The sequence below is a fragment of the Plasmodium fragile genome (assembly GCF_000956335.1).
Source record: "Plasmodium fragile strain nilgiri unplaced genomic scaffold supercont1.36, whole genome shotgun sequence".
Classification (NCBI taxonomy): domain Eukaryota; phylum Apicomplexa; class Aconoidasida; order Haemosporida; family Plasmodiidae; genus Plasmodium; species Plasmodium fragile.
The window spans coordinates 1-26,835 of record NW_012192616.1 but is presented as its reverse complement, the minus strand read 5'-3'; the positions used below and the strand labels follow the sequence as shown (position 1 = coordinate 26,835).

The 26,835-nt window shown below is 42.5% G+C and overlaps 6 protein-coding genes across 6 annotated transcripts; 3 read left to right on the top strand and 3 right to left on the bottom strand.

Moving 5' to 3' along the window:
• Positions 1–1,390: 1,390 nt before the first annotated feature.
• AK88_03236 (uncharacterized protein) lies at positions 1,391–3,803 on the top strand (the record flags this gene model as incomplete). The annotated part of the gene is made up of 2 exons (XM_012480857.1): positions 1,391–3,550; positions 3,699–3,803. 2 exons carry the CDS (start codon positions 1,391–1,393, stop codon positions 3,801–3,803), a joined length of 2,265 nt encoding a protein of 754 aa, XP_012336280.1.
• A 177-nt stretch (positions 3,804–3,980) lies between these two features.
• On the bottom strand, positions 3,981–4,832 carry AK88_03235 (uncharacterized protein; the record flags this gene model as incomplete). The annotated part of the gene is made up of 1 exon (XM_012480856.1): positions 3,981–4,832. The coding sequence occupies one exon, from the start codon at positions 4,830–4,832 to the stop codon at positions 3,981–3,983; it is 852 nt and encodes a 283-aa protein (XP_012336279.1).
• A 2,227-nt stretch (positions 4,833–7,059) lies between these two features.
• AK88_03234 (uncharacterized protein) lies at positions 7,060–10,929 on the top strand (the record flags this gene model as incomplete). The annotated part of the gene is made up of 1 exon (XM_012480855.1): positions 7,060–10,929. One exon carries the CDS (start codon positions 7,060–7,062, stop codon positions 10,927–10,929), a length of 3,870 nt encoding a protein of 1,289 aa, XP_012336278.1.
• A 394-nt stretch (positions 10,930–11,323) lies between these two features.
• AK88_03233 (uncharacterized protein) lies at positions 11,324–19,014 on the bottom strand (the record flags this gene model as incomplete). The annotated part of the gene is made up of 2 exons (XM_012480854.1): positions 11,324–11,450; positions 11,642–19,014. The coding sequence occupies 2 exons, from the start codon at positions 19,012–19,014 to the stop codon at positions 11,324–11,326; spliced, it is 7,500 nt and encodes a 2,499-aa protein (XP_012336277.1).
• Positions 19,015–21,348: 2,334 nt separating this feature from the next.
• On the top strand, positions 21,349–22,500 carry AK88_03232 (uncharacterized protein; the record flags this gene model as incomplete). Its single annotated transcript, XM_012480853.1, has 5 exons — positions 21,349–21,448; positions 21,662–21,865; positions 22,024–22,154; positions 22,281–22,344; positions 22,454–22,500. The coding sequence occupies 5 exons, from the start codon at positions 21,349–21,351 to the stop codon at positions 22,498–22,500; spliced, it is 546 nt and encodes a 181-aa protein (XP_012336276.1).
• A 758-nt stretch (positions 22,501–23,258) lies between these two features.
• AK88_03231 (40S ribosomal protein S3a) lies at positions 23,259–24,390 on the bottom strand (the record flags this gene model as incomplete). The annotated part of the gene is made up of 2 exons (XM_012480852.1): positions 23,259–23,884; positions 24,228–24,390. 2 exons carry the CDS (start codon positions 24,388–24,390, stop codon positions 23,259–23,261), a joined length of 789 nt encoding a protein of 262 aa, XP_012336275.1.
• Between the last annotated feature and the right edge of the window lie 2,445 nt (positions 24,391–26,835).

The window sequence follows — 26,835 nt, the reverse complement described above, 5'->3', positions numbered from 1 at the left end:
GGGGGAAACGTGTCAAGGGGAAGGGACCGAAGTGAAGAGGTCCATAGCCTTAAACACAAAAGCGAACAACGTAAGGTCTGAAAAAAGAGATGCGCGAAACGCGTCGCACAAAGGGTGAAACGAAAAAATTATTTTCCTTGCGCGAACGCTTAATCACACAACAGTTAGAAAAAAAAAAAAAAAAAGAAAAAAGAAAAAAAAAAAAAAACCTCCATTAAGATAAATGTGATGCTTGCACGCAAGCCGCTGCGTGTACGTGTACATGTGTACAGAGGCAGCGTTTTCACACCTCTCTCGAGACTGGTACCCCGCGCGAATCGAATGCGTACATCCTTTTCTCACCCTGCAGCTCCAACTTCAACTCTCCGTTTCTCCTTAACAAGAGACTGGAGAAAAAAGGCCTCACACATGTAACCATTCTTTTATATAAAATGGCATACCCTAGTGCGGAAGTTACGGACGAGGGTGAAATGGTTGAGGTAGATTTCCCATCAGTTACGTGCCCCTCAAATTTTGCGATTCGGGTGCGGGATCGCCAAAGCGGTGCAGCGGAGAAGAGGCCAAATTGCTAAGCGGCATTACAACAGCGAAGGCTTAAAGCTGGAAAAAAAAAAATTAAATTAAATTAAACATTCCTTGTAAAACACGCTAAAATGCGCCTCTCATATGTACATGCGCCCGGAACATATCTCAGCACAAATCCGAGCAACGATCCGATTGGTAGTTTACCCATTGGCAGGTTGGCACCGCGCATGCTGTGCAGGCAGTCGGCCCAAAATAAAAACAGGTGCAAAAAAAATGGGGTAGAAAAAAGAACGGGACGGGTTTGTTTACCAGGGATAGATGAACAAGTACATATTATGGAAATGGGTCCCTGTTGACACCAAACCCCTGAGATAAAAACAAAAAAAATACAGCCCTATTGTTAAATCGTTTTATTTATATCATTTTATTTTTTTATTTTCTCTTTTGCGGTAGCAACTGAAGAATGGCTTAATATATATTTCTATATACTCCAGAATTGTAATCTGGAAAATAATTTTTTTTTTTTTTTTTTTTTTGGTATCATTTTTAACTTGGCTGTGATGGAAATGATTCGTGGCTGCATCCCGTCACGTACATAAATATGTCGCCAAGCCCTCACAACTTAGGAGAACATAGCATTTGAGATAAATGCATGCATGTCTCTCTTGCTCGTTGTTAGTTAAAAATTGAGTGGTCCGTCGCTACCCCCTACACTTCATCCTGAACAGCGTTACCTGTTGGAGCTGCTCAGAAGGGAGGCGTCCAAATTCTACACTTTGGCCATGTACCCGAATCGCATCACAGAGAAATATATTGAACGTCTGAACTATATTGGGAAAGAACACAATTCAGTTGCTTCGTAAAAATGACCACTGCCCACAATGGTATGCAAAATGACAACGGAGGAATCCCCCAAAATGGTGAAGTAGATGAAGAGGAAGAAGCAGTGGAGGTAGAACACATGGAGGACGACACTGTCCTGTTGAGCTCATTCCTTTATGAGTATTTGGTGAATAATTTTAAGTCCATCCACCTGATTCTGAACTCACGCAAAGTGAAAGATTCCCTTTTGGGGCATGTAAAGGAGAAGGCACAAGAATTAAAGAAGCGTATGGAGGATTGTGGGCATGCAGTGCAAGGAGAAGGTGGAATAAAATTAGGTGGGTCTGATGAAACCCTCCAAATGGTCCGTCAGATACACCTGGACGGGCTTCTTCTACTCAGCACTGATGAAGCAGATGTGGAGTATAATCACAATTTGGTTAAAGTAGGAGTCGACCTGAACTTAGACAGAAGCGTTGCGACGGTGGTTTCTAACGAATGCACCCTCATCAGCAGGAAGTGGAACTACGACCTTGACGTTATTGTGAAAGGGGCGGGCGCGATTGGGGATGCCGCAGGGAAGGCGGCAAACGGGGAACACACATCGGAAGAGGTATCCGCGCGAACCCCCGCTGCTGCAAGGCAAAACAGACTCAAAGTGGTGCTCAGAAGAAACGCCATCAACGGTACGGACGCCACGAACACTTGCATCACGAAGGAGGAAGAGCGCGAAATTGTCAACCGGCTGCTTCGCACCATCAAGTTGCACTCGATAAGTACAGAAACCAAGTTGGAGGAAAAAAAAAAAAAAATTTTATTTCAAAATTTTCACGAATGGTGTTGTCCCCCTTCCCCATCGGCAAATGACATACGAAGCGGAATCCACCGAATCAATGCCTTTTTGTTCGACCTGTTCGAACCTGACTTTTACAACTCCACCCTGAAAAAAAGCAACTCCATAAGTTACAAAGAATTGTATGAACAGTATCATGAGATCATGATAAAATCAAAACACATAAAATTAAATGAGGAGTTTGTCGAGTACCTCCTGCTTGATTCAGTTTTCCTCCCAAGTTATGTTAAACGGAACAAGCTACGGGCTGTGCAGGAAGAGGACAATGAGTACTCATCGTTCGATTCATACTCGGATGCATCATCGGGAGAGTCAGAGGAAGGAACTCACTCAGAAATGAAAAGTACACAAATGGCTTCTAACGCCGGTATGGAAGAAGCGACTGATTTGACATGCCACAAGGATGATCTCACTCACGATCACATACAGGATGAAAAGTGCGAAAAACGAAAGCGACAAAACCTTTTCAAAAGTGAGCAGTTTCGAAACCAACTGGAAGAAATACAGCAAGCCATCGAGGAACTCAACGGAAGTGTCTTCCTTCGAGTAAATTACAAAAATTTGAGGAAAGGATCATTTGTCAATAATTTCAGCCTAGAGGTTAACACCCTATATTATGCCCTGCTAATGCTAAAGAGCTGCACAGGTGTGTACAAGACGTTGAAGGAAAAGCAAATGAATAAAGAAAACTATCTCATCGTCTCAAAGTACGTAAATCTCAACCTCTGTTTCCTCTTCGATGTATACATTTATTGCAACATTATAGTAGCCGTGTCTCAAAAATGCCTCAATTATTACTTTGACTTTTTGACCAAACTAGACGTAATGGAAGAAGTCATACACACCATAAGTGCTTTCTTCAAAAAACACATTAAGGACACCTTCCCTCAGGACCACTACATTTTGCAGTTATACATTCACACCTTTAAAAAAACCAACAAGAAAAAAGTTCTCCTTATAAATGCCAAAAGCTGGCTCTTCAAAAATAAACATCCTGTTTTTACAAACAAGTTTTTGACCAACTATTTGTTCATCGATGGGGTGGATGCGCATGGAGAGAAGAATACACATCAGGTGCACCCACATGGTAAGGGTATCTACAAAATTGATCCTTCTTCATTTGCAATAGAACCTATGACGGTCCTTAAAAGGGGAAGCGGCGAGGTCCACATGGCGACCAACACAAAGGACCGTGCGCAGCATTTGACGCAGGAAAAGGAGGAGAAAAACCAAGCCGATACTGCCAAAGAGGAAACCCAGATGGATCTGTACGTTTGTAATGGTGTCCTCTACTACTGCATTACCAAGGATGAAGCGATCTACAAGAAAAACGCGAATTTGTACCCGAAGGTAAATATACAAGAGTGATGCCCTCGCAGGGGTGTGGTAAGCGGCTCCCCCTCGAGGAACGCTTCGTCCTGCGGCCTATAATTGTCCACACCACTTCTCCCAACCCACATATCGCTTTATCATTTCCCTGCACCTCTTCGCATCGCAGGACTTAAACTACGTCAAGGACGGTGAAATCGACATGGACAGTTTACTGGAGACGATCAAAATGCAAAACGCCGGCGCCCCGAGAGAAGACAGTACTCCTCGCTAAGCAGGCCGCATTTGCAAAATAAAAATTGAGGCACTGAGGTTCATTTCGGCAAGATGGCACGTGAAAAACAAAAAAAGGCGTGAAAACAAAAAGGTGGGGGGTAAAAATGGCAAACAAGTGCGTGTGTGGACACGCATTTATGCAGCTATTTACGCGGGCATTTTGCGTACGTGCCAGTCAGCTGCTGCCGGGGTTAAAGTGGAAGCTCGTCCCGCAGGGACAAACGGACGTGACGTTCGGATTCGTGAACACAAACCGCTCCGTCAAATCGTCGCTGTAATAATCAAGCGTCGTGTTAATGACGTAGAGTATACATTTACTATCAATCGCTAGGAGGATGTTCTTTCTGCCATCGTCTTCGAAAATAAGTTCGTCATTTGCATGGAGCTCATTTCTGTGGACAAAATTAAATGAATGAGTCAATCCATTGCATCCCTTGATTATGTAAAATAATTTCAAAATATAATTTGTGTCTTTATTTTCTTTACTACGATATTCTTTGACCAATTTTTTAATTTCATCCCTTGCCTTTTCCGTTATCGTTACGATGTCTTTTTTTATTCCTTGTCTCTTCTTTAATAGCTGTTTCAACTTTATGTCTTCATCGTGATCGCTGCCCACGGGTTGGCCACTCTGTTGCAAATGCTCAATCGGGGTAGCGTCTTTACTCGCGTTGGAGTTTTCACTGTGGGTGGAGGATTTCACCGTACCTCCACCTTCCTCTCTCCGCCCATCTACCGAAACAAACTCGTTTAATTCGTTCAGCAGATATTCCTTCCCCCTCGTTTCACTTCCTTCATTTGGGCCCAAACTGGCCGTAAAGTGTGCACCACTTTCTGCACCACCATTAATGCTAAACTTTGCCTTCAATTCGGCTTGGCTATCCGCCGGACGGGAAGCCAATCTCTCACCCGCCAACTCCTCAAACGGGTTGCTTCCCCTATTCCGGCTTATCCTCACCACCATGTGGTCCAGCCTGTTGGCTGCCTCCCCTTTTACATTAACACCATATGCCGCTTTGCTAAGCATGTTGGTGTTGCCAAAATGGTATGCGCACCTACACGGGCCACGAAACATCATTCGGTTTACTCTCAACAGGTGGAGTAGTCGTTTCGAAAAGGCTTCCGTGTGCATCTTCAAAACATTTTTGTGCGCTTCTTTTCCATGTGGCAACGTGGTTGTTGCGTGGGCTCACCGTGGTGGGACACTCCTTTGAAGAGGACCACTTTCTTAGCATCGCCTGCTTAGCGTGCTCCTTCGGTTCCTCTCCACTTGTTGCGCATGTTATGTCATACTATGTCATGTTATGGTGAACATGCCTATTCATACGATATCATTTTTTGTTTTTTCCTTTCCCCTCGAAATGTTATGGGCTATGCACAGATCAAGCGATTTTCATTCCCCCCGAGATGGAAAAAAAAAAAAAATTAAATAAATAATAAAATAATCACAAGCATATAACAAAATGCTCCCTTGCGGGTGTAAAAAGAAAGAAGTACACTCGTCCTGTTTTTAAAAAAATCAGTGTAAATCCCCATATGAGTGAAGAACAAATGTCCTTTTTATTTTAATTACCCGTTTGCGCAACTTTGTAAAGATGAATGCACAATTTACACGTGCAGGAGGGGAAAAAAAAAAAAAATGCCTCCAAAAAAGAGAACTTGAGCGGAATGGGACGAAATAAAGCAAAACAAATGTTTAAATAAATTTTTTTACCTAGCTGTACTTCCATTTAAAGAAACTTTACATAACACCACTCGCCCAAGCTGTTTTGCGTTCGCATTGTTTTATGTACGCACATATGCATGTGTTTATTATTTTTTTTTTTTTTCACCAAATAATGATGTGATGAGGTGGCGCAGGGGAGGCTGCCTTCTCCCCATTGCAGGTGTTGCAAAAAGGCACAGCGTGGATGTTTTTTTTTTTTATGTCCACTTTATCGACTAATTCTCAAAATTGCAATGACGTGGTTTCCCGCCTGTTCCTACTGGTCTGCCCATTCGTGAAAAAAGCTTCAAGACAGCCCCAATGGGGGGAGGTATGTCCCACAACGAACGCCACACCATCAAACACTTGTGTACCAATTCGCTTACGTACGTAGAAACAACGTCCACGATGAAGAAAAAAGGAAGGGGTCCTGTTCCGATGGGTCGACCCTTCACCCCCGTTTTGAAAACACATTCAAAAGGAATGCAAAGTGGTCTGGCATATGTGTACGTGTGTATTTATGTATGTTTTTGCTTGGGGAAAAGGAACAAATCCATCCCCAGGGGGGGTTATGAAAAAAGAAACCTTGCAACATATAACACGTCCCAACAGGTGCAAGTTTTCCGTTGTCCATTTATTCAAAAAGTCAAAGGTATCCATGTAAAAAAAAAAAAAAAAGGATTATCAATAAAAAAAAAAGCGACCTAAACGCAGTGTGGCCGATCATCCGCTCAACGTTGTGCCCCCTATTATGCCCACGAACATGGGCAAGTTAATCATCTTACCCATTTGCTCCATTCGAAAAGGAACATTAACGTCCAACTTTAAGCTGTAAGGGGAAGGCCATATCTTGGAAAGGCCCGTAGCTTAGCTCTTACATTTTGTTCCCCTTGCACAAAGTAACACAAAAGGGGAGAAGAAAGAAAAAAAAGTGACAAAAACCAGAAAGGCGAGAAAGAAAAAGGAAACTTGTCTACCTTTCATTGATCTGACCTGCATGACCACCGCGGAAACGCATTTTTATACTTGCGCGGTGGAGAGCCACCTCGAAAAGGGGGAAAGCTAGTGGCCAAGTAGAAGCCCTGCGAGGTGGGGATAAGACTGAAGGGGGAAAAAAAAAAAAAATTATACCCATGTCGAAAAGGAGACGCGGAGTGGTTAAGAAGAGTGAAATCTCTCAATGCTCGTGGCAAAAAAAAAAAAAAAAAAAAAAAGGTAGAGCTCCATTTAACAGTATGCACACAACCTCATTAGACACCCGGGGGTTATGACTTTGTCAGGAAGCGCATTAATTCTTGATGTTCCTCCTTTGACGCGGAACCCTATATAGAGTATAAAATCATTGGAGGCACCACGCACAAGTGAAAAACGTAAACGCGTAAAAGTATACTTGCATATGAGGTAATTTCTCCGTGCGTCTTCTTACCTGAGAAGGGTCCCTCTTCCATTGTCGTGCCGCTCCTTCGAACAGCTCACCCATCGGTCTCTACTCACTTGAACAGCTCCCGCCACACACATATAATTACCCACACATACCGACCCTGCAAATATGTACGCCAAAGGCGCGAACGCGCAAAACGGGGTGAACGGCCCAAATGACGAAAATTACAGAAATGACGAAAACTGCCAAAATAATAAAATGAACATGAACAACTACAAAAATATTATGCACAATCAGAAAAAAAAAAAACTGGGTCTGATGGACATGGATTATTTAGACAAGGCCGTTAATTTTAATAAGGCAGACAAGAAAGGCAACAACTGTGTGGCCGGGAGGGGTCCCCACCAACAGGCCTACGATGGCACACAGGTGGAGGAGGAAGAGGAAGAAGAGGAAGAGGAGGACGACGATGATGATGATGAGGATGACGAAGACTACCAAATTGACGAAGACGAGGAAGACGATGATGATGATGACGACGACGATGACTACGAAGAGGAAGAGTTCGACGACGAAGTCAGGCAAATAAATTTCAACTCATACAATAATTTTTATTACGACACAGCCAACGCAGAGGAGGGAGAAAATGAAAAAGAACAAAATGGAGAGGCCAAAACGGATAGAGGAAACGAAGTCATATTTGAGCGCTACAATAAACTGCTGGCAAATTACCGATCCAAGAAGGAACAAATGACGAAGGAATATTCAAGCGAAAATGCCATGTCCAAAGAGGGGGAAGAAGCCGAAGAGGGCGCCTCCTCCTGCTACAGCTGCAACAGTAGCAACGATGCAGAAAGGGGAATCCACAGGGAGGCACATGTACCAGCGGCATCAGCCACATGTGGACAGAATGAAAATATTAATAATAGCAACACACTTGATCGTAACCCTAACAGTGAATATTATCTAACGGGAGACACCACCTACCTGAGGGAAGAAAATGACAATTTCATGGCAGATGTACTCAATCGAATAGATCAAATATACAATAAACAGTCTAGGTACACAAATTTAAAAAATGTAAACAACACCAATAATAGCATATGCATAAATGACTTGAACTTAAACCTCATAAGTGATTATTTAAATGTGGACATCTCTGTCTTCCACAAAAAAACTACCGTCCTGCTACTCGGAACCCCTCAGAGTGGGAAGAGCTCCTTCATTAATTGGTTCACAGAAAGTTATGTTCAAAACACAAATTCGATCGCCAAGAAAAATGAAATTACCTACGTAGATATAAAAAATAATTTTAAATTTAATTTTAAGAGGTTAAATAATGCCAACTACCAGTTTGGCCTTGTGAGCAGACGCACAAATAGGGGTGGATCTTATGGCTCTTCCCATTACAGTAGGGAAAGACACACTCCACAAATGAACAGTGATCATATGGGTGACCCCAACGAGCAGGATCTCTCCTCTCCTGGCATCCCCACACATAGCATGGATAATACATACAATCAAAGTAAAAAAATAATCCTGTCAGGAGAAAATTGTGATTATCTGTTCAGGCCATTTCAAAAGCTACGAAAAAAGGTACACAATGTGAAAAAGTACATTTTTGGAAAAATCTGCTACCAGAATAATCTGACCAAATACATGAACAGAATCAATTCTGTATCTTTTTTAGATACCAGTGGGATCAATGACATATGTGATGTGGAGTATGATGAAATTATTATGAATTTGTCCAAATACGTAGATGCAATTTTCCTGTTTGTGGATTCTAATCAGTTCTCCATAAACAACAGGCTCCTACGCATTATCAACTACCTCATGGATAATCAGTTGAACAAAGTTACCATCTGTCTCACCAGGATTGACATGATTCAAAAGGTTAACCTCTACAGAGTAGTGTTCTACCTCACTCAATATTTTTTAAGAAGCTTGAATTTGTTTAGGTATAGCTTGGCAAACCCAGAAGGGGTTGCTTCTCTTGTCGACGGGGCGCAAATAGAGCCCTATGTGGGTCACCACACCGGAGGAAGTAGACACGGCCAAATGGACTGGCGAAATCCACTAAGCAAAAAAGCTCACATGATACACGAATTCTTCAACCGATCTATTCGCTCTTTCCAGAACGTCCTGCTCTTCCCAAAAATGCTCACCAAAATGATTAGCAGAAGAAGCGGCCAACAGGGAAATTTCCGAGGTGCCTTTGCCTCTAGGAGTTCCCTCCGCAGTGCGCGGGGGGATGTGGACGACCGGGGTGACATGGATGATGTAGGGCAATACTACGGAGAGGAACAGGGGGGCTATAACCAAGGAGGACTCAGCAATGGTAATGTAGACCACTACTTCGATGAAGACGAACCCTACCAGGACGATCGGCAAATGTATTATGGGGGTGATCAGAGCAACTTCCCAACGCGACAGAGGAAAGGCGAACGTGTGCAGGGGGAAGGTACTGGCGAAGAAGAGAAAGGAGGGATTTTGAAAAAAATTTTGACCAAAAGTTACAACTCCTTTAAGGACAAAATATTGAGCTCTGGTAATGTCGTTAAGGGGGGCATCGGTCGATTAAACTCGACGCGAATAGGGGAGCAACCTCCGACGGGACACTCTCCTATCAAACACACCGATGCGTCAAAATCAAAAGAAAGGAAGATTAAAACACATCTGGACAAGCTGTTCGAAAAAAAAATAAACTACGGGGACTGTCTGAAAAACGTGAGCATATTCTTTCTTGTGCTCATCTACGAAGTAATAACAACAATCTACAGCCTAATCCATACAAGCATAAACAACTACATCAATAGGACGAGTGGTGGTCGTGGACGAGCTGTGAACGTGGAGAAGCTCCACCAATTGGATGAAGCAAACAAATTAAAATACACTCATATGAACGACGGAGGAAATAACACGTATAAAGTACTCGAGTTTTTGACCATCTATCTTCCAGAAATTCCAAGCGACATACTTAAAAAGGAAAAATGGAAATATGAAAAAGGAAAAGTAGAAGGAGCTAATCGAAAATATAATCAAGAAAGAAGAAACAGATTTAGCTGTAACATTCAGTATGAGCAAGAGGAGCACATGGACAGTAGACATGGAAATTCGAGGTACTCTCAAAGGAGAAGCATACCAGAAGAGTTTCTCCTTTTTGGAAATGAAAACGCTGGGGTGAGAAGACACGGGGACTATGCCAAAGGGCATTACAACCACGGGACCTACTTCCGCGGTGTGGATAATGACACTTGCCGCGAGTCCTTAACAGACAGCGACTACCATGTGAACGGGAGAAGCTCGGCTTACCTCCCCCCTGGCACACGCACCGGCATGCACAGCGGAATGCGCAATGAAGACGTGAGGGAACTTAACATGATACACGAATTGATATTCAAAATCGACGAAACGATCGACCTGAAGAGCAACCAAAGCATCTATATGCTCAAGAGAGACCTTGAAATAATACAAAGCACCTGTTTGAAACAAATAGCAGACAATGAACACGTTGTGAAGCAAAACAGATCCCTTCGAATTCAAAACATTAAATTTTATTTCTTCAAATATATGGCTATCTTTTTTGGCTTTATAATTTCCCTACTCAGATACGATCTGCTCGTCTACTTTAATTTTATCAAGCCAGAATTGCTCTTTAGCATTTTTTCAAAATATTTTCTCTTCCTTTCATCATACAATAAAAATTCACTATTCATTGCTGTGAATGTTTTGTTGGTCGTTGCTTACATGGGGCTGTATGTCAGGTACAATCGGCGTAATTACTTCAAGTCTCTTGGCAAGAGCGACCTGAACAAGCTCAAAATAATTATGCTCTTCACCCAAATCATCTTCGACGAGATTAACCAGCTGCACTTGCGGCTCCTCGGCGGGCGGGAACCGGACTACCAAGGCCAACCCAGCGCGCCCAGCGAGTCAAATGGACCTAGCGACAGGGAGGAAGATGGCGACTATGGCGAGGCTGGCTGGTACGGCGGATACGGTGAATATCGACATTCTCGTCATTCGCGCAGGTGACAGGAGGAGGAGGGCGCAATTGAGAATCTCCAAGCTCAGATGTGCAAAACGCACAGCAGACGACAACCCAGCGCGGGAAAAAAAAGGAACAAGTTTCATGGTGCCACGAACGAGGCAAGTAACACGTAAAGCTCCCAAGCGACACTTCCAATGTTCAAATTAATTACATACACAAAAAAAGAGGAAAACATTTAATTACGAAGAAAACAAGCTTATCACTTCCAAAAAAAGGAAGAACGAAAAAATAGACAAACATCCAAAAACGAATAAGCGCAAGCGCGAAAATGCGTTTTTCCATCAAGTACACACAACAACGCGTTTTTTTTTTTTTTTTTTTTCTCTCTCTCTCTCTTCCTTCCATTCTTGTATATGCAACAAAGCTCCCCCACGAATGCTACGCAAAGTTCCCAACTAACATGTGATAAAACAGCGAAAGCGCGTTTCCGTCGCAGCTGATTTCTACGTAGTCAAATTGGAGGTGTTCCTGGGTGCAATTCTGCAGAAAAAATTCCACACTTTCTCTGAAAAGGAAAAAAAAAAAAAATAAAATAAAATAATGAGAAGCACGCGTAATGGTGAACGCTGCAGTGCGAAAGCCACGCGAAAAAGTTGACACAAGAACGATGCTATAGATGCACATCACACCAACTCATTCGCGTAAACTCAGCATATCCAACGGGCTAATCCATCGAGGACGGCTCGCCATGCATACCTGAAGTAAACCTGCAACGCCTCACGCGGCAGCGAGTTTTCGTGTAAATCCTCCTCCGATTGTTCAGGAGAACGCAAATACTCCTTAACCCTCGTCAAGTAGGAAAACATCAAGTATTTGCACACATGTGTGTGGTGCACAAAAATCATCAGAAGGAGATAAATGGGAGAGCGCACAGAACGGGCATTTCTCTCTTTCATTATCAAATACATGTTCAGGTAAATTCTGAGGAGCCTCAAAAATACGTCATAGGAAAAACGGCACTTGATAAGATATGGATAAAAGGAAAAAATGAAATTGTTTAAATAAATGTTAACCTCGTTATATAGTGCTTCCCCTTGATGTTGTCGCTTAGCTTCTTCTTCGTTGGGTAATGCTTCTGGGGAGTCACGAATGGCAGGCTGCTCTGTCTCATCAAGCTGATCGCTCATCTTACGGTGGTGCCTCAACAGAGCCCCCACCTGGCGGCTGATGTGGCAAAGACAGATGAGGAAGGGGTGCCTAATGTCTGCGCAGCCTTCGAAGGACGCACCCCAATTCATATCCGCTGGAATTTTAAAAAACAAATTTTCTGTTCTCGCCACGGAGTTCATTCTTTCGTATATGTACTGAAAGGCCTCAACGCTGTTAAACATTTTTAACCGGTACTTTTGCAAAATAAAAATACGAAGACAGGTCCATTTTACGTAGAAGGCCTGCTTATACATGCTTAAAAAATTTCCGTTTTGGATTAACCGCTTCTTTAACGTATACACTAATTTGCACAAATCTTGATCACTTTTTTTTTTTTTTTTCCATTTTTTAAAATTTGAGGGGAAAAAGAAATTTCTGAAATTTTTTTTTTTTTCGTAAAAATGCTCCTCTTCCGTTTTGTCCTTTCCAAAGCACAGAAATGAGTGGCAATCAAAATATTTGAAGATGTGTAAAATCCATATTTTCTTCTTCTCTCCATTTCTTCCTCCCCCGTTCTTTCCGTGGTCCCCTTTGGGATTTTTCATCCGGTTGTTAAGCGCCTCATCGGCAGACTTTTCCAGATGCCTTCCCCTGCAGAAGCTTCCATAACCCTCCAAATTGTCCTCCACCTTATGACCTTCACTACTGTCCGACGAGCTAAACTTCTCCGATTCTTCCGCCGAGTCGTAGTTCCTCCAATCAGGAAGAGAATCCTTCTCGCGTTCCTCACTGTTCGAAGCACTTGGAAATGTATCCTCCCCAATGTCCGTTTCCCCTTCGAGAAGGTCAACACATTCCACGTTGCTCATATCAATAATAACTTTCCTCAAGGACAGCACGTGCAACAGAACATTAACAAAACAGTAGCTCTTAAGAATTAAAATTTTTACGCTTTTCAAAAAAAACACACAATCGCTAATATGGATAATGCTTTCTACAAAAACATTAACATCGTAGTTGGTCAGAATATTCTTCGCTTCTTCTTTCACACTGTTAACAAATGATTGGACTTCCTCCCGAGTGCCCTGCTCTACATGATACTTCTTTTTCTTCAAGTAAAATTGGAAAAAATCAAAGTTAAAAACAGCACTGATTAAGGAAGTTAGCAAATCGAAGGCTTCGTAAAGACTCACGTTCAGGAGGAGGCCTATCCTGAATAGGTACAGCACATATATCTGTTCGCAAATTTGGATCTTCCTTCGCAGGGCATGCGAGAAGCGGGCGGGGAAGTGGTCCCTTCTGTTCACATCGAGGTGTGTGTAGTGCCCCACCTCTGCGCCCCCCCAGACCAAGCCCCTCACCAGGGAGCACAAGTAAAAAAGTAAATGGAAGTTCACCACGCCAAAGTTCCCCAGGCTGTAAAAAAATTCAGACCACCACACGATTTTCTCCTTCGCGTAATTCGCGTCCACAATTGTACTCACCACGCGATCTATCAATTCGTTGAAATGAAAAGCACACTCATTTTGTTCGCCATAGGTGAAGGGGGCGCACAGTTCACCCGTGGACACTCCAACTGGGGAGTCCTCGCTGTCACGCTCAACCCAAGCGCTCCACACAATGGTGTAGAAGCGAAACTGAACGCTGAAATTGTCTTCAACGGGCACAAGGGGGAAATTCGCAAAAGTGCATTTCACCATGTCGCACCTGCCCTTGCCTCGATGGGTGACAAAGCTAATGAGCTTGTTTATATCCTCAACGAAAAGGCAAAAATTGTGTACCCCCTTAAGGATGTTTACATGGCGGCAAAGCAGAGACCCCGGCATTCCCATCGCCTTCAAACGGCCACTCTCATTCGCATCAGTATTTACACTAGGAATTGTATTTGAATTTGCCTCATTTGCTCCTCCATCAGTATGCTCACCACCCTGGAGCAAAATCGAGTGAAGAAACAGGGGGGAATTATCAAACTCAAAAAAAAGGTTCAAGAAAAACTTGTCCTCCTCCAAGCTGCGCATAAATTTATTCACATTGCTGGAAACCAAGTAGGTCTTCAAATTTTTGACAATTCTTTTTTTGGCCTTTCTGTAAAATTTTACAATGTACCTTTTTTTCCTCCAGTAAGTATCCCCATTTTGCTTTTTCAGGATTATGGTGAGGGAAGGGTGTTGCCCATTTGGTTGGGCTTCCTCCACCTCCCCTTCCCACCTGAACGTTCCCCCAGTTCGCACAAAGCTGCACACACCCTCACCGTCAACCTGGTTAATCATACCACCGCTCACCTTGTACGTCCTCCTAAAGATTGCTTCATAAAAACGAATGTTCATAACAAAATGGATAAGCAGATACAGCGTGTTATAGTAAATGTAGTTCAGGATCTCCGAGGTGTATAAATTGTTCACAGGATTTCTCCTGCCTATTTTTATAATGTCAATTTTTTTGTATGCCCCCTTCTGGAAAACGTATTTCTTAAAATGGACCAGCTGGAAGATCTCCTTGTTAATGTCTGTCGGGATAAACTTCATGTGGTTATTCAGCTCGACGGAGTAGATGTCCTCCACCTCTGTGAACTTGGTCTCGCTGTCAATGAAATAATTATTTTCTTTCAATAGCAACCCTATGAGGCAGTTATTATGTATTTCATTACAAATTTCACTTAAGCTGAGGGTCTCCAAATGTTCAATTCTATTCTGCTTCTTCCCAATTAGAGTTAAGAAGTTGTATATAGTAAGTGTTATGATCATGCTCAACACCAAGTTCTCTCTTTTCCTTTCGTGCAGATAAAGGATGACGTTGTTCAGGTAGTTCAGGAACGTACTGGCCGTGCTGATGTCTTTGCCAAGGCCGTGCTCCAGGAGGCGGTAGCATGAGAGGAAGTCTTCCTCTTCTGGTGTCAAACGGGGCACATCTCTCCCGTGTGTAGCGGCCAAATGGAGAGCTCCTCCCTGAGGTGATGACCTCCCCAAGTGGGCCAAAAACTTGAGCAAAAAGGTGACCGTCAAAATGTGCGTAATGTTATTAATGTTCATAAATTTAATCGCCTTCTGATTCTCCTTTTTAAAATTTTTAAACTTCCTGGCATGTGTTCCAAGTGCGCTAGAGAGGATCCTATAAATGTCGTAACTCTTGTAGAAGAAGACGCAAAAAAAAAAACTCAGCCTAATGTGCGCGCCGTATATTTTGGACATTACGCAGTTTCTTCGTTGAATTATCGCATGCAGGTCGAATAAGAGTTGTTCCTTGAGGCGAGCTGGTTGGTCCTCTTCCTCCTTGTCCTCGTCATCCTCTTTAACGCAACCACTCTGCTGGTCGGGACGCAAAACTGAATGAAAAACATCGTCCACATGGGAATAAATGCTGCTTGAAATGGGGACATCCCCTTCCTCCCCTGCGCATACTAAACCGTGCAGGCCACGTACGCTCATACATCCTTTCATGAAATTCTCTTCCCCCTGTTCATCCCCCTTCACATTGGTGCCCCTACTCATTATAAACTCCACATAATATATCACCTTATTTTCGTGAATCAAATTGGCCAAATTAGACTCGATAAATAAATTGTAGAAGAGGTCAAAGTGGAAGTTGTTGTTTCGGTTTTTGAGTTGAAGGATGAATTTCAGGCAGCTCTTCTCATCAGGGGGGAGCAAAATTTTGTAGTAGTTGTAACTTTTACGTACTTGCATGATGTGCTCGAGGAGCGTATCGTGTCGGAGATCCGTCCGTACGTTTCCATATTGATCAGTGCGAAGGGTACCCCCAGGAGGAACCTCCACTACGGAGTTTTGTTCCTCTTCCTTCTGATCTTGCTCCTGCTGCTCGTCCTTCTGGTGGGAGGGCAACAGAACAACCTCTTGAATATCATCAACACCATAACTCCTAACCAAAAGGGAACACTTATTTGTCCTTTCAAACTTTTTATAATAATGCTTCCACCTCTTCCTCCCCTGTGTGTAATATCTACTCCTGTATAACATCCCCTCAATGGCATCCCTCATCTCCACCTGATTACCATTCTCAATGGGGGTCAAAATGAAAGGGAAAATATTTTTATTCACATACTCTACATTGCTCATAAAAATGAGGAAGCGAACCAGGGCATTTCCAATCTTCAAAATGTAGAGTTTTAATAAATCATTGTTCCACAGTTGCAAAAATATTTCCATGGAAGTCGTTTTGATCAAAATGTACTGCTGGTTGTTGTACTTGTTCATGAGATCTACACATTTTATAAAAAGGTACTGTGTGATCAAAATAGAGGAGCAAATGTTCAGTAAGAAGTTCTTTATGTACCTTAAAAATAGCATCAGTAGGTGCTTCTTCTGTGTGGAAAATAATTCGATTCGATAAAATATTAACCTGAATAATTTAAAAAAAAGCATGTTGAAGAAAATCCTTTTGTCTGTCCCATTAGGGTTAGTGCTTGGGGAAGATGCTGCCATGCCGCTGGCTCCTGCAGACACACGGGGTCCCTTCGTTACCACAGGAAGTAACCTCTCAATGAAATTCACAAAATAAACCATCTTGAGGGAGTACTTTTCCATCAGGTTAATCAACACAAGGAGAAAAAAAATTAAAGTATTCTCATTAAGGATCTTAATGACCAAATTGTAGTACCGTCCATACTCTTCATCATCCTCATGCATAATAATAATTTTGTAAATAAGGAAAAAGCAAATTTTGTATTGATAATATTCTGTGATTTCGTAAAAATTATTAAAAAAAAATAAAAAACTGCTAAACGGAATTGAACAGTTCATCGCATATTCGATAATGTTCGTTTCTTTCTTCTTCTCCTTGGCTTTTCCAAAGTGGAAGATATTCTCCAACTGAAGAAATTTTCCACTGTGCATCCATATTTCTTTGTAATTTATATACAGCGCGTTTTTGTATATGTGTTTGCTTTCACTACAGAATAGACTGGATTTAAAAATTTCCGTTATTTTTATATTACTGTTCATGCTCTCTTCTACTTTGTCGAATGTGGTCTGTGTCTTCTGATGGTTGCACTTGGCCACTGCATGCTTCCACTTGTCCCACGTTGTGTGGTCCTTCCCAAGTTGCCTGAAGATAGCCACGGAGGAAGCGCAGCCATCGGCCTTCTCTGCGTCTGCCGCTTCTGCCCCTTCTGCTACATCTGCTGCGTCTATCGCGTGTCTCCCCCTGTCCCCAATTCCGTACAACCCCGGGGCTGCCTTACCCACCTTACTCAGACTGGACTCCCCCCGAGGAGCAAAGTCGTTCTGGAGATCCATTTGCAACGGCTCTGCGCAGGAAAAATTTGATGTGTCCATTTTGTGACCTCCAATATTGTCATAGCGTGGGTGGCTAACTTTATTGTGAGCACCCACGTCGTGAATACCTCTAGCATTGCTCAACACAGAAGACACACTCTCCCCACTGGCACTCATTTCACCCCTCACCACATTCGATAACATGCTCGATGATAACTCATTAAACGAGCTACTTATAAATTTCACTCTGTTCTTACTTTCATCCATCATCCTGCTCTCCGCCTTGTACAGACCGCCAACTAAACTTTGTCCAGTGGCTGTCCCTCCCGGTGGCGGCATCCCTTTGGACGCCTCCTCCTCCAAAAGCTTTATATTATCGAGTAAGTTCATCAAGGACTCTTTACTTTTATTTTGCGTCAACGCTTTGTATATTGAGTTGTGGTCCGCCGTCCCTTTGTTGCCTACCGAATTCAGATACTTCGAGAGCGTTTCTAAAATGTGTGCATTCTCCTGGGGGAGGGCAGTTCCCTCGTTGCCCCCATTGTCCTTATTGCCCCCATTGACGTTGTTGTCCCACTGCTCTGGGGAACCTCCCACCACATCATCGTCCACCCTACCACTGGAGGACGACTCTCCCTTGTGGACACCCAACCCCGCAGCGGTACCTTTATCATTCGTGTTGTTGCTATCAAACCACTTCTTGTTCTGAAAGATCATTCGATTTTTTCCTAACACAAAATTTTGTTTCCCTGCCCCTTTAACATTTACGTTATTATCCACTTCCTCCTTGTTACCTCTGTCACTCAAGTTAGACAGAGCCTTATTAGGGTAAACTTTATTGGTATATTTTTGTGCCGGTACTACCTTTTGAAAGTTGGTTCGTCTGGAAAATGACAAGCTGTTCATTCTTTTGTAACTCAGGTTGTTGCCGCGGGTTGTCCCCATCATCGGGACGGCACTACAGCTAGGGATGTTTACATGGGGGTTGTCATTGGGGTTACCAATCGGATTGCTGATCGGGTCGCCAATCGGACCGCTAATCAGGCCGCTACTCAGGCCGCTTACCGAACCGACCTGCTCGCCACTGCCATACCCAAAGGCACCCCCCGCCTCGTCGCCACTTTTCATTTTTTGTTGATTTCCCTTTTCTCGAGAAGACACATTTTGTCCACCACCCCCCATCCTCCTGACGTTCTTCCAACTGTTGGAGTACTTGTACAAATTTAAGTTTTGATTATTCATAAAATTTTTACTCTTATAGTTGTCCTTTTTTTTTTCATTGTTAACATACATTTTATGAGGACCCAAGTCACTACTTGGGTTGGCATTGGGCCATTTGTTAACTGAGTTATTTTTCATGGGGGCATTTCGATTAGGGTGTGTCATGATATTTGCCTGACTCGAGTAGAGGGTGTAGTTGGGCGGGTATGTCTCTTCCGTTAAGTGCTTAACACCAGAGCTCTCTCCGCCATATAAGGCCCCCCTGTTGCCGCCACTGTTCGCTGTCCTGTCGGACACACCGTATGGAAGTGTCCTCATTTTTTTACTCTCGTAACCGATGGACGGATGACCCTCCATTGGGGGATTATCATGCCGAGGGCCTGCCCCATCGGCATTATTATTCGGGTTGTAGTTTTTCCTCTTGTTGTTCATTTTGGAGTGCCTCGCTTCGGCGACATTCCCTTTGGCCATGCGATACACCCCTGCGTGGGGTTCCCCCTGGTACTGTCCGCTGTGCTGCTCGCTCATATTCCCCTACACTTTTACAGTTCACTGGGTGGCCCCTGACAAGACGGAGAGACCGCACAAGCAGGTTCGTACGAAGCGGCTAAGAAACCAGGTGGTTATTCAACGACGCAATTATTTGGCGGTGGGGAGAAACGGTGACGAGACGACGAGGTAAGCGACCTAAGGTAAGCAACGAACAACAAGTGACAATAGTAGCAAACGCTCACTGTCCGCGCATGTGAGGAACCGAACGAAGCCCAGGGTTTTCGTAACCCCAGGCACTCTCCCCCTTTTAACTGGTCTTTGTTTTCCTTCTCATGCGTGCATAGTGGAAAAGTACAAAACATATGCATGAACAAGGGGACACAACAAGTTCCCTGGAAGGAAAACAAAAACTAACAAACGCTCTTTTGAAAGAGGCCATAAGAAATTTTAATTCTTTTAAAAGATAAAAGAGGTTAAGCGGATGACCAAATTGAAGCCATTCTGTGGACGATTTACTCAAAATAAAAAAGGAAAAAAAAAAAAAAAAATGCTGAACGGTATTTATGTGGGCAAGAAAAAGTACGCAAAAGGGAGGGTTTTAAAAATGCGTATACACACCGCATCGATTAATCATAGCAGTAATATTCAGCAATATGTTTTATTTTATTTTTTTTCATAATCACTATTAGTTCCTTTTGAATATAACTTTGCGTACTCTGAGGAAAAATGATTTTACATGGGTAATAATTACCAGTTGTGTGAGTCACACTGGGCTGTTTTTTTCCTTTTTATCTGCGCCTTTCACAACACATTTGTGTACTCAAGGAGAGAAAGGGAGCTACCACGTCGCATGAGAAAAAAAAGAGTTACTTGTACGTAACACCTAGACCAAAGGGAACGACCAGGAATTCATAAACATGTGTATGCAAAATAGGGCGTTCCCATCACTTGAATTTATTTTCCTTTAAGACGTCAAAGTTAAGTACCGTGGGGGACGTCGTTTGTACGGTTACATCCCTGAGCCAATTTGTGTACACAGGGCGATGGTGAAATTTTCTTTTTTTAAAATGGCAGTTTGTCCTCCCCACCAGGATGTCCTCAATACCTTTGCGGGCAAGACGCATGAATATGTGGGTGGAGGTACTGTGGGAGATTCCTCTCGCATGTCCACTTTTTGCTTAAAAATAGAGCAATTATTTGTAAAAGCATCAAAATGATTCTTCTTCGCCAAAAGTTCCAGCGCAAATGTAGAAAAATGACATCGCATTTTTGTTTCGCGGAAGGTACAAAGTGGATGTGCATCCGCAGGGGCATTATGTTGGTATTTTTTTTTTTTTTTTTTTCTCACAATTATACCGTTCTTTGTCTCCTGGTTTCCAAATCGAGGGGGGATAAACTAGAATGAATTGTGTATGACAAGCGGAGACAAGTGTATTCCCGCGCAAGTGTCTTTGTCCTGCTGGTCAATTTCGCAGCTTTGTAGTTTAGCAGCAATGATCTTCTTTTCGGATGATGCGTATAGATGCCCCTGTGTGGCCGCGCGTAGCAGTGAATGACCCTCCTGTGACCCTTGTAGGTCGCCCTCCTCCCACCTATGCTCGCGTGCACAAATCAAAGCACACTCCTCCTGGGGCCTTGGTGCGCGCTGTACTAACACATATCCTTCCCCTTTGCATGAAGCGAAACTTGCGAAACAATGAAATCGGGGAAGGATAAAAATAAACAGAAAGAGGATGCACATTTGTTGAAGGCAAAGGAACTTAAAGAAAAAATCGAATGTCTAAAAAATGACTTAGGTGAGGAGGGGAGGGAAGTGCGTCTCCTCTAGGTGATACACATGACGCTGTGCATTGAGCATGTGGTCTGTCTGACCTGGGAAGGCTTGCTCATCCGATCTGTCAAACAAAAGTTCCAGCGCAAATGTAGAAAAATGACATCGCATTTTTGTTTCGCGGAAGGTACAAAGTGGATGTGCATCCGCAGGGGCATTATGTTGGTATTTTTTTTTTTTTTTTTTCTCACAATTATACCGTTCTTTGTCTCCTGGTTTCCAAATCGAGGGGGGATAAACTAGAATGAATTGTGTATGACAAGCGGAGACAAGTGTATTCCCGCGCAAGTGTCTTTGTCCTGCTGGTCAATTTCGCAGCTTTGTAGTTTAGCAGCAATGATCTTCTTTTCGGATGATGCGTATAGATGCCCCTGTGTGGCCGCGCGTAGCAGTGAATGACCCTCCTGTGACCCTTGTAGGTCGCCCTCCTCCCACCTATGCTCGCGTGCACAAATCAAAGCACACTCCTCCTGGGGCCTTGGTGCGCGCTGTACTAACACATATCCTTCCCCTTTGCATGAAGCGAAACTTGCGAAACAATGAAATCGGGGAAGGATAAAAATAAACAGAAAGAGGATGCACATTTGTTGAAGGCAAAGGAACTTAAAGAAAAAATCGAATGTCTAAAAAATGACTTAGGTGAGGAGGGGAGGGAAGTGCGTCTCCTCTAGGTGATACACATGACGCTGTGCATTGAGCATGTGGTCTGTCTGACCTGGGAAGGCTTGCTCATCCGATCTGTCAAACTTCGTAACTAAGCCACCCAAAAAGGTTACTCCCCGGGGGCACGCACTTATATAGGCAAATGAGCATATGCCCATTCACCCCCTTTTCCACCTCATACATGAGCAGCGGAAAAAACCAAACTTATCAACACGCTGAAGGAGCAAAGAGAAAACAAAATTCAAAACATTAAGCAGCTGGAGGTAGAAAATAAAGCCAACTATGAGCATTTCCTAACCGAGTACCAACAAATCTTAAATCAGTACAAAAGCATCGAACGGCAGATCCACGACGTGTTAACCGATTTGAAAGTTCTCTCCGAAAGATCGTACAGTGAAATATGTAATTAATATGCACGAATGAGTGGAGTTTTTTTCACCCCGCTTCTTAATTTTTTTTTTTTTTTTTTTTTTTGTTGTTTTTCGTGTGCATATGTTTTACCGTCCTAACTTGATACCAAAAAAAAAAAAAACAAAAAATTAACCGAACAGTAGAGCTTAGACAAGAGAAAGACAACATTCTTGTGAACAAAAATTTAATCCTTGAGGAAAAAAAAAAAGAATTCCAAGGACGGATGGAAAACGTTGCGCTGGAAGTCGCCAAGCATTCGAGCATGCTGAACGTAAGTGCTTGTTAATCCATTTAGTCTCCGCGCATAGGTTATGAAAAACTGCAAATGAGCAAAACTTCCTAACAGGGTTACTGCACAAACATTGCCCTGGCCCCCTTTTTTTTTTTTTTTTTTAAGGACGTCCTTGTGAAAACACAAGAAATTTTTAAAAAAACCCACGTCCAATATCAGCACGAGGCAGGTAAGCAACGCAGAAGGCAGATACCCCACACTTTGCTTAGCTAATTATTTATCCCCCTGCGCGCCTTTTCACCCACTTATGACCACCGCACCATCCACTTCTACAACAGACCTAAAACCGCTGCTAATAAGACTGCAAAGTATTGGCAAACAATAAGGTGACCAGAAAGCATGCACGTGTACTTATCTTATATACCATGTTGGCTCTCGCCGCTAACCAAACGACTATGCAAAAAAAATTATAGCCTACAACACACACTCTTTTTTACTGCAAAAGTGTGTGAATTGTCTTTCACTTATTAGCGCGTGTGACGGCCACGCAACACCCTTTCTAATTGCCTTGTGCCCCATTGTTTTAAGCAATAAGTGGGTAGAGGCGGGAATGCCCGCAAGTGGGGGTAACCGCCTAGACACAACCCCCCGGCGGATGCTCACGTACACGTGTTCGCACCTTTGCAGCTTCAAAACTTAGAAACATATCACTTTCGCAACCGTGCGTAAGAACTCATCGCACGTGCAAACTTTTTCGTAAAAACCGCGATTATTATTTTTTTTTTAAATTAAGTCCCGTTCCGTTAATGAATTCATAAAAAAAGGAAAAAAAAAGAAAAAAAAAAAAGAAATCACACGTTCTCGCGTGGACATGCCCACATGTATACTATACACGAAAATATACACACATGCGGTAGGACAAAATACATTGTACGCTGGAGGGGACTACCATTAAAACGGAATGAGCATCCGAATGAGAGTGCACATAATACATGCAACAATTTTTGTGTGATTTTGAAATGGAGGAAACAATCGCATGGGGAGAAAACAACCAAACTGGATTATAGCACATAATACACATCTCCCCTACATATACCTCCCACACACAAACTACAGCTGAAGGAGGAACAACAAAACACCCCTCTAATGTTTCAACTCGGCACTTAAGATGTTCGTGGCTTCTTTGGACTCAGGTAAAGATTTGACATTTTTTCCAGCGTCTTCCTTAGAGTCTGTGTGCAATTCCATTAATTTTGAAATGTCCAATTTGGGTCTCTTTAAAATTTTGACTTTTCTTATTAAAACGTTCTGTAGGGGGTATATTTTCTTGCACTGTTTTTCCACTTCTTTTCCAATCGATTCAGGAATAAACTTCTTCACAAGATCCTTTAGTAAAACTTTACTCGCTTCAGCATTCATGATATCAACCATCTTTTTTCTTATTTTTTTAATTTGGCTGGTCTGTGCGTAGCAAGTAGTCTTTGTTCTATTTGGTCTCTTCTTCGTGAAAGCAATGCAAAACATTCTCAGGTGGTAGTTGTCAATCGTTTTTACGTCCGTGTATCCTTCAATCAGTGTGTATCCCTTTCTGATCAATGAACATAATTTGTCCCTTGTTATGCTCAGACCGCAGAAATCTGTGTAGCAATCTTTGTTGATGATGTGGTCACAACACAGTTTTATTTTCTTGTGAGCTTGGTCCTCGTCATTGTTCAGATCGGCCAGGTTAACTTCGTAAATTCGTCCCTTCAAGCCGTCCGTGGCCAACTCTGCGCGGGTGGGGAATCGCAAAAGGACAAGTAAAGTGAAATAAGGTGAAGTGCGACACAGGGGAGTGTAACAGGGTGAAGGCGCTCACGCAGTCACACAAGGCAATGCGCAACGGACACATCAAACAGCCTATCTCCAGCATATCCAAATCAACAGAGCATCAGAAAAAGCTGATTTGTCGATAGGCTGTGCAACATCACGCTGCGCTGCCATAAAACATATGACCGCAACATTCCGTATGAACAAGCCAAAAAAAAAAAAAAAAAAAAAAAAATTAATGATACAATTTGGCTAGCATCACGTTTACATGGCGCCCTCTCGACAACTCCTCCGGGGACTTACTTTTTCCAATGGTTTTCGTGACTAAGGTTTTTCCGAAATTCCTAACCAAAAACATTTTGGGGGCCTTGAGGTCATACCACTCCTTCTTGGTAAAAACATCTGTGACCTTTTTCTTTCCTCCTTTTTTTCCCTTTGATGTTCTTTTGTTTTTTCCTACCGCCATTTTATTTTCGCCAGTTGCTTTCGTAAAGGTTTCAAGTGAGAAGTTGGGATGTTTGGAAATTTGAAAATTCGCAAAGTTCGAAGGTTAAAATACGCTCGATGGGAAAACTTGTTACAAGCGACGTGTTACAGTTATAAATTTGCGCCAGCGGCTAAATAAAAAAAATTAACTACAATATATTTTCAAATCTACTTCAGAGTGTTCCTTATCTTGTATGCGCAAAAGTATTTACGTGACTGTACGTTAAATTTTTTGTTAAAATAATTTACCACGACACTGGTGAAAATACATAAATAACAATATATAACAGCAGCCCTTTCCCGCGTGCCATAAATATACATGTACTATGACGCTTTTATATATTTTTCCTATGCATATATATGTATGCCATGTTTTTTTTTTGTTATGACCCGCACGTGCGACCATTTGTAGTGTGACTTTTTTGTTATTTTTGACCTTTTCCCCGAATGCAGGTCGCATCACACTACAGCTTTGTACCACCCACTTTAATGGTGCTTTTTTTTTTTTTTTTATTAGCACCTGGTGCCTTTAACAGTTGGCTTATCTGCAGGCCTACCACTGCGCCCCTTCAACCATTCCTTTTTTTTAGAGTAGTAAAAGGTAGAGCTACCTGCTAACGTGTTCGGAAATAGTGCTTACTTTCTTTTTCCTCCTTTCCGCTTAAACAGCACCATGAATGATGGGTAACAAAAATACTATACCCACTGCTTCGCCCCACCGCGTGCTTACATATACAATATAGTACATATATATGCCCCTATTTTTTGTGTTCCAACATCCACCCATTTCGCGGTGAATAAAGGGGTACAATATATAAAGTGGTATGCGCCCTGTGAGGCTGATGGGGTTTTGCCCTATCTGCTGCCAACATAGGAAAAAAAAAAAATCCTTTTTGATGGAACCTTCATTTTATTCGAACATTTATGGGTAGGCTCATATCGAACGTTTTTTTAACTTTTATTTTCCATATGACCTTTTCACCATTATGCGAATGAGGTACTAGGTAAAACTGTGTTAGAAAATATAGCCACTTTCTCCCAGGCCAGCAAATGAAACCCGTCACCTTTACTGCGGCAGGGCTGCTTTTTTCTGCTCGGGGAACGGTCAAAAGAATAAAGTATCCCCTGTGGTGGAAAAAAAAAAGTATAGTTCATCATCCCATCATATATTTTTAAATTAAGTTTTACAAGAGCACCTTTTTTTTATGAGTAGCTAAGCGCAATGGGCTTGTGTAAGTAACATAATCCTTCCCTCTCCCCTCATGTGCGTACTACCATTATGATGTAAGCAAACGGATGCAAGTTAAAAGTAGCACACATGGAGCGGCGATGTTTTAAAAAGGGTGTCATGTCAGGGTTTACACTGATCTGATTAATAAGTATATATTAATATGTTGCCTTATATGCGTATCGCAGTTAATTCGTTTATCTCCAGGTGCAGCTTGCACAGACGTAAAGTTCGCTGCTGCTCGGCGCAGAAGGGCTACCTGTCGTTACCGACTATGCATACCTTAGCTTTGGTCATGTTCTTTAAATATTTTTTTTTTTTACAAAAGAATTATACATACTATACACATGCGTACATGGGACGAAGTTTTCTTTTTTCGTCGCCAAGAACTGACACAAATTTTGTTGCAATCAGTGGACAGACAAAAACGTCTTCTTCGTTTCCCCTTTTTGAGCATAAAAGGTTCGCGGGCTAAAGAAGTTCAACGAACGGGAGCTGCGACAATTTCTTTCTTGCATGCTTAGTGCACACAATTTGCGCATTGTTTACGATACGGTTAAACTTAAAAAATTAAAAAAAAAAAAAAAGAAGAAAAAAAAAAGCGTCAAATTGGTGTGCTTTAGGCAGGATTTCGCGTATGACCAGCTTCTCGTCTGTGTTGTCTTCTGGAACAACGAGATCCATTGAATGACCCCAAGGGGTATCATTACTGGTGTGGATCTCCTTCATCATTTTGCTTGTTCTATGTAGCTATTCGAGTAGACCCTTACTTCTTTTTGGCCTTCAACAATTTCTGCTTAGCTTCTTCTTCGGCCCTGCAAGAAACATGGGACGGATCAGAGGTATGAGCAAAGGAAAAGGGAGTAACACACGGGAGCAAGTAAAAAGGTACATATATATGTAAGGCACATGAGCATGTCATAGTGTATCCACACTGAAATGTCATTCCCAATGTCACAAGCATCTGTTGGAAGACATTATTGAATAAAATTATATTGCCACTGTAGCGTAGTCTACACTATGTCTTCACTCGTGCCGCGAATGAGATGCGGTGGAGAGTTGCTGGCGTACTTTTTCTTCTCGGCCATTTCCTTTTTAAAAGCTTTTTCTTCTTCCGTCATTTCGACGGGACCCTTCTTGGCGGCCTTCAGGGGCTTCTTCTTTCCTCCCTGCTCCAGGAAAAAAAAAAAAAAAAAA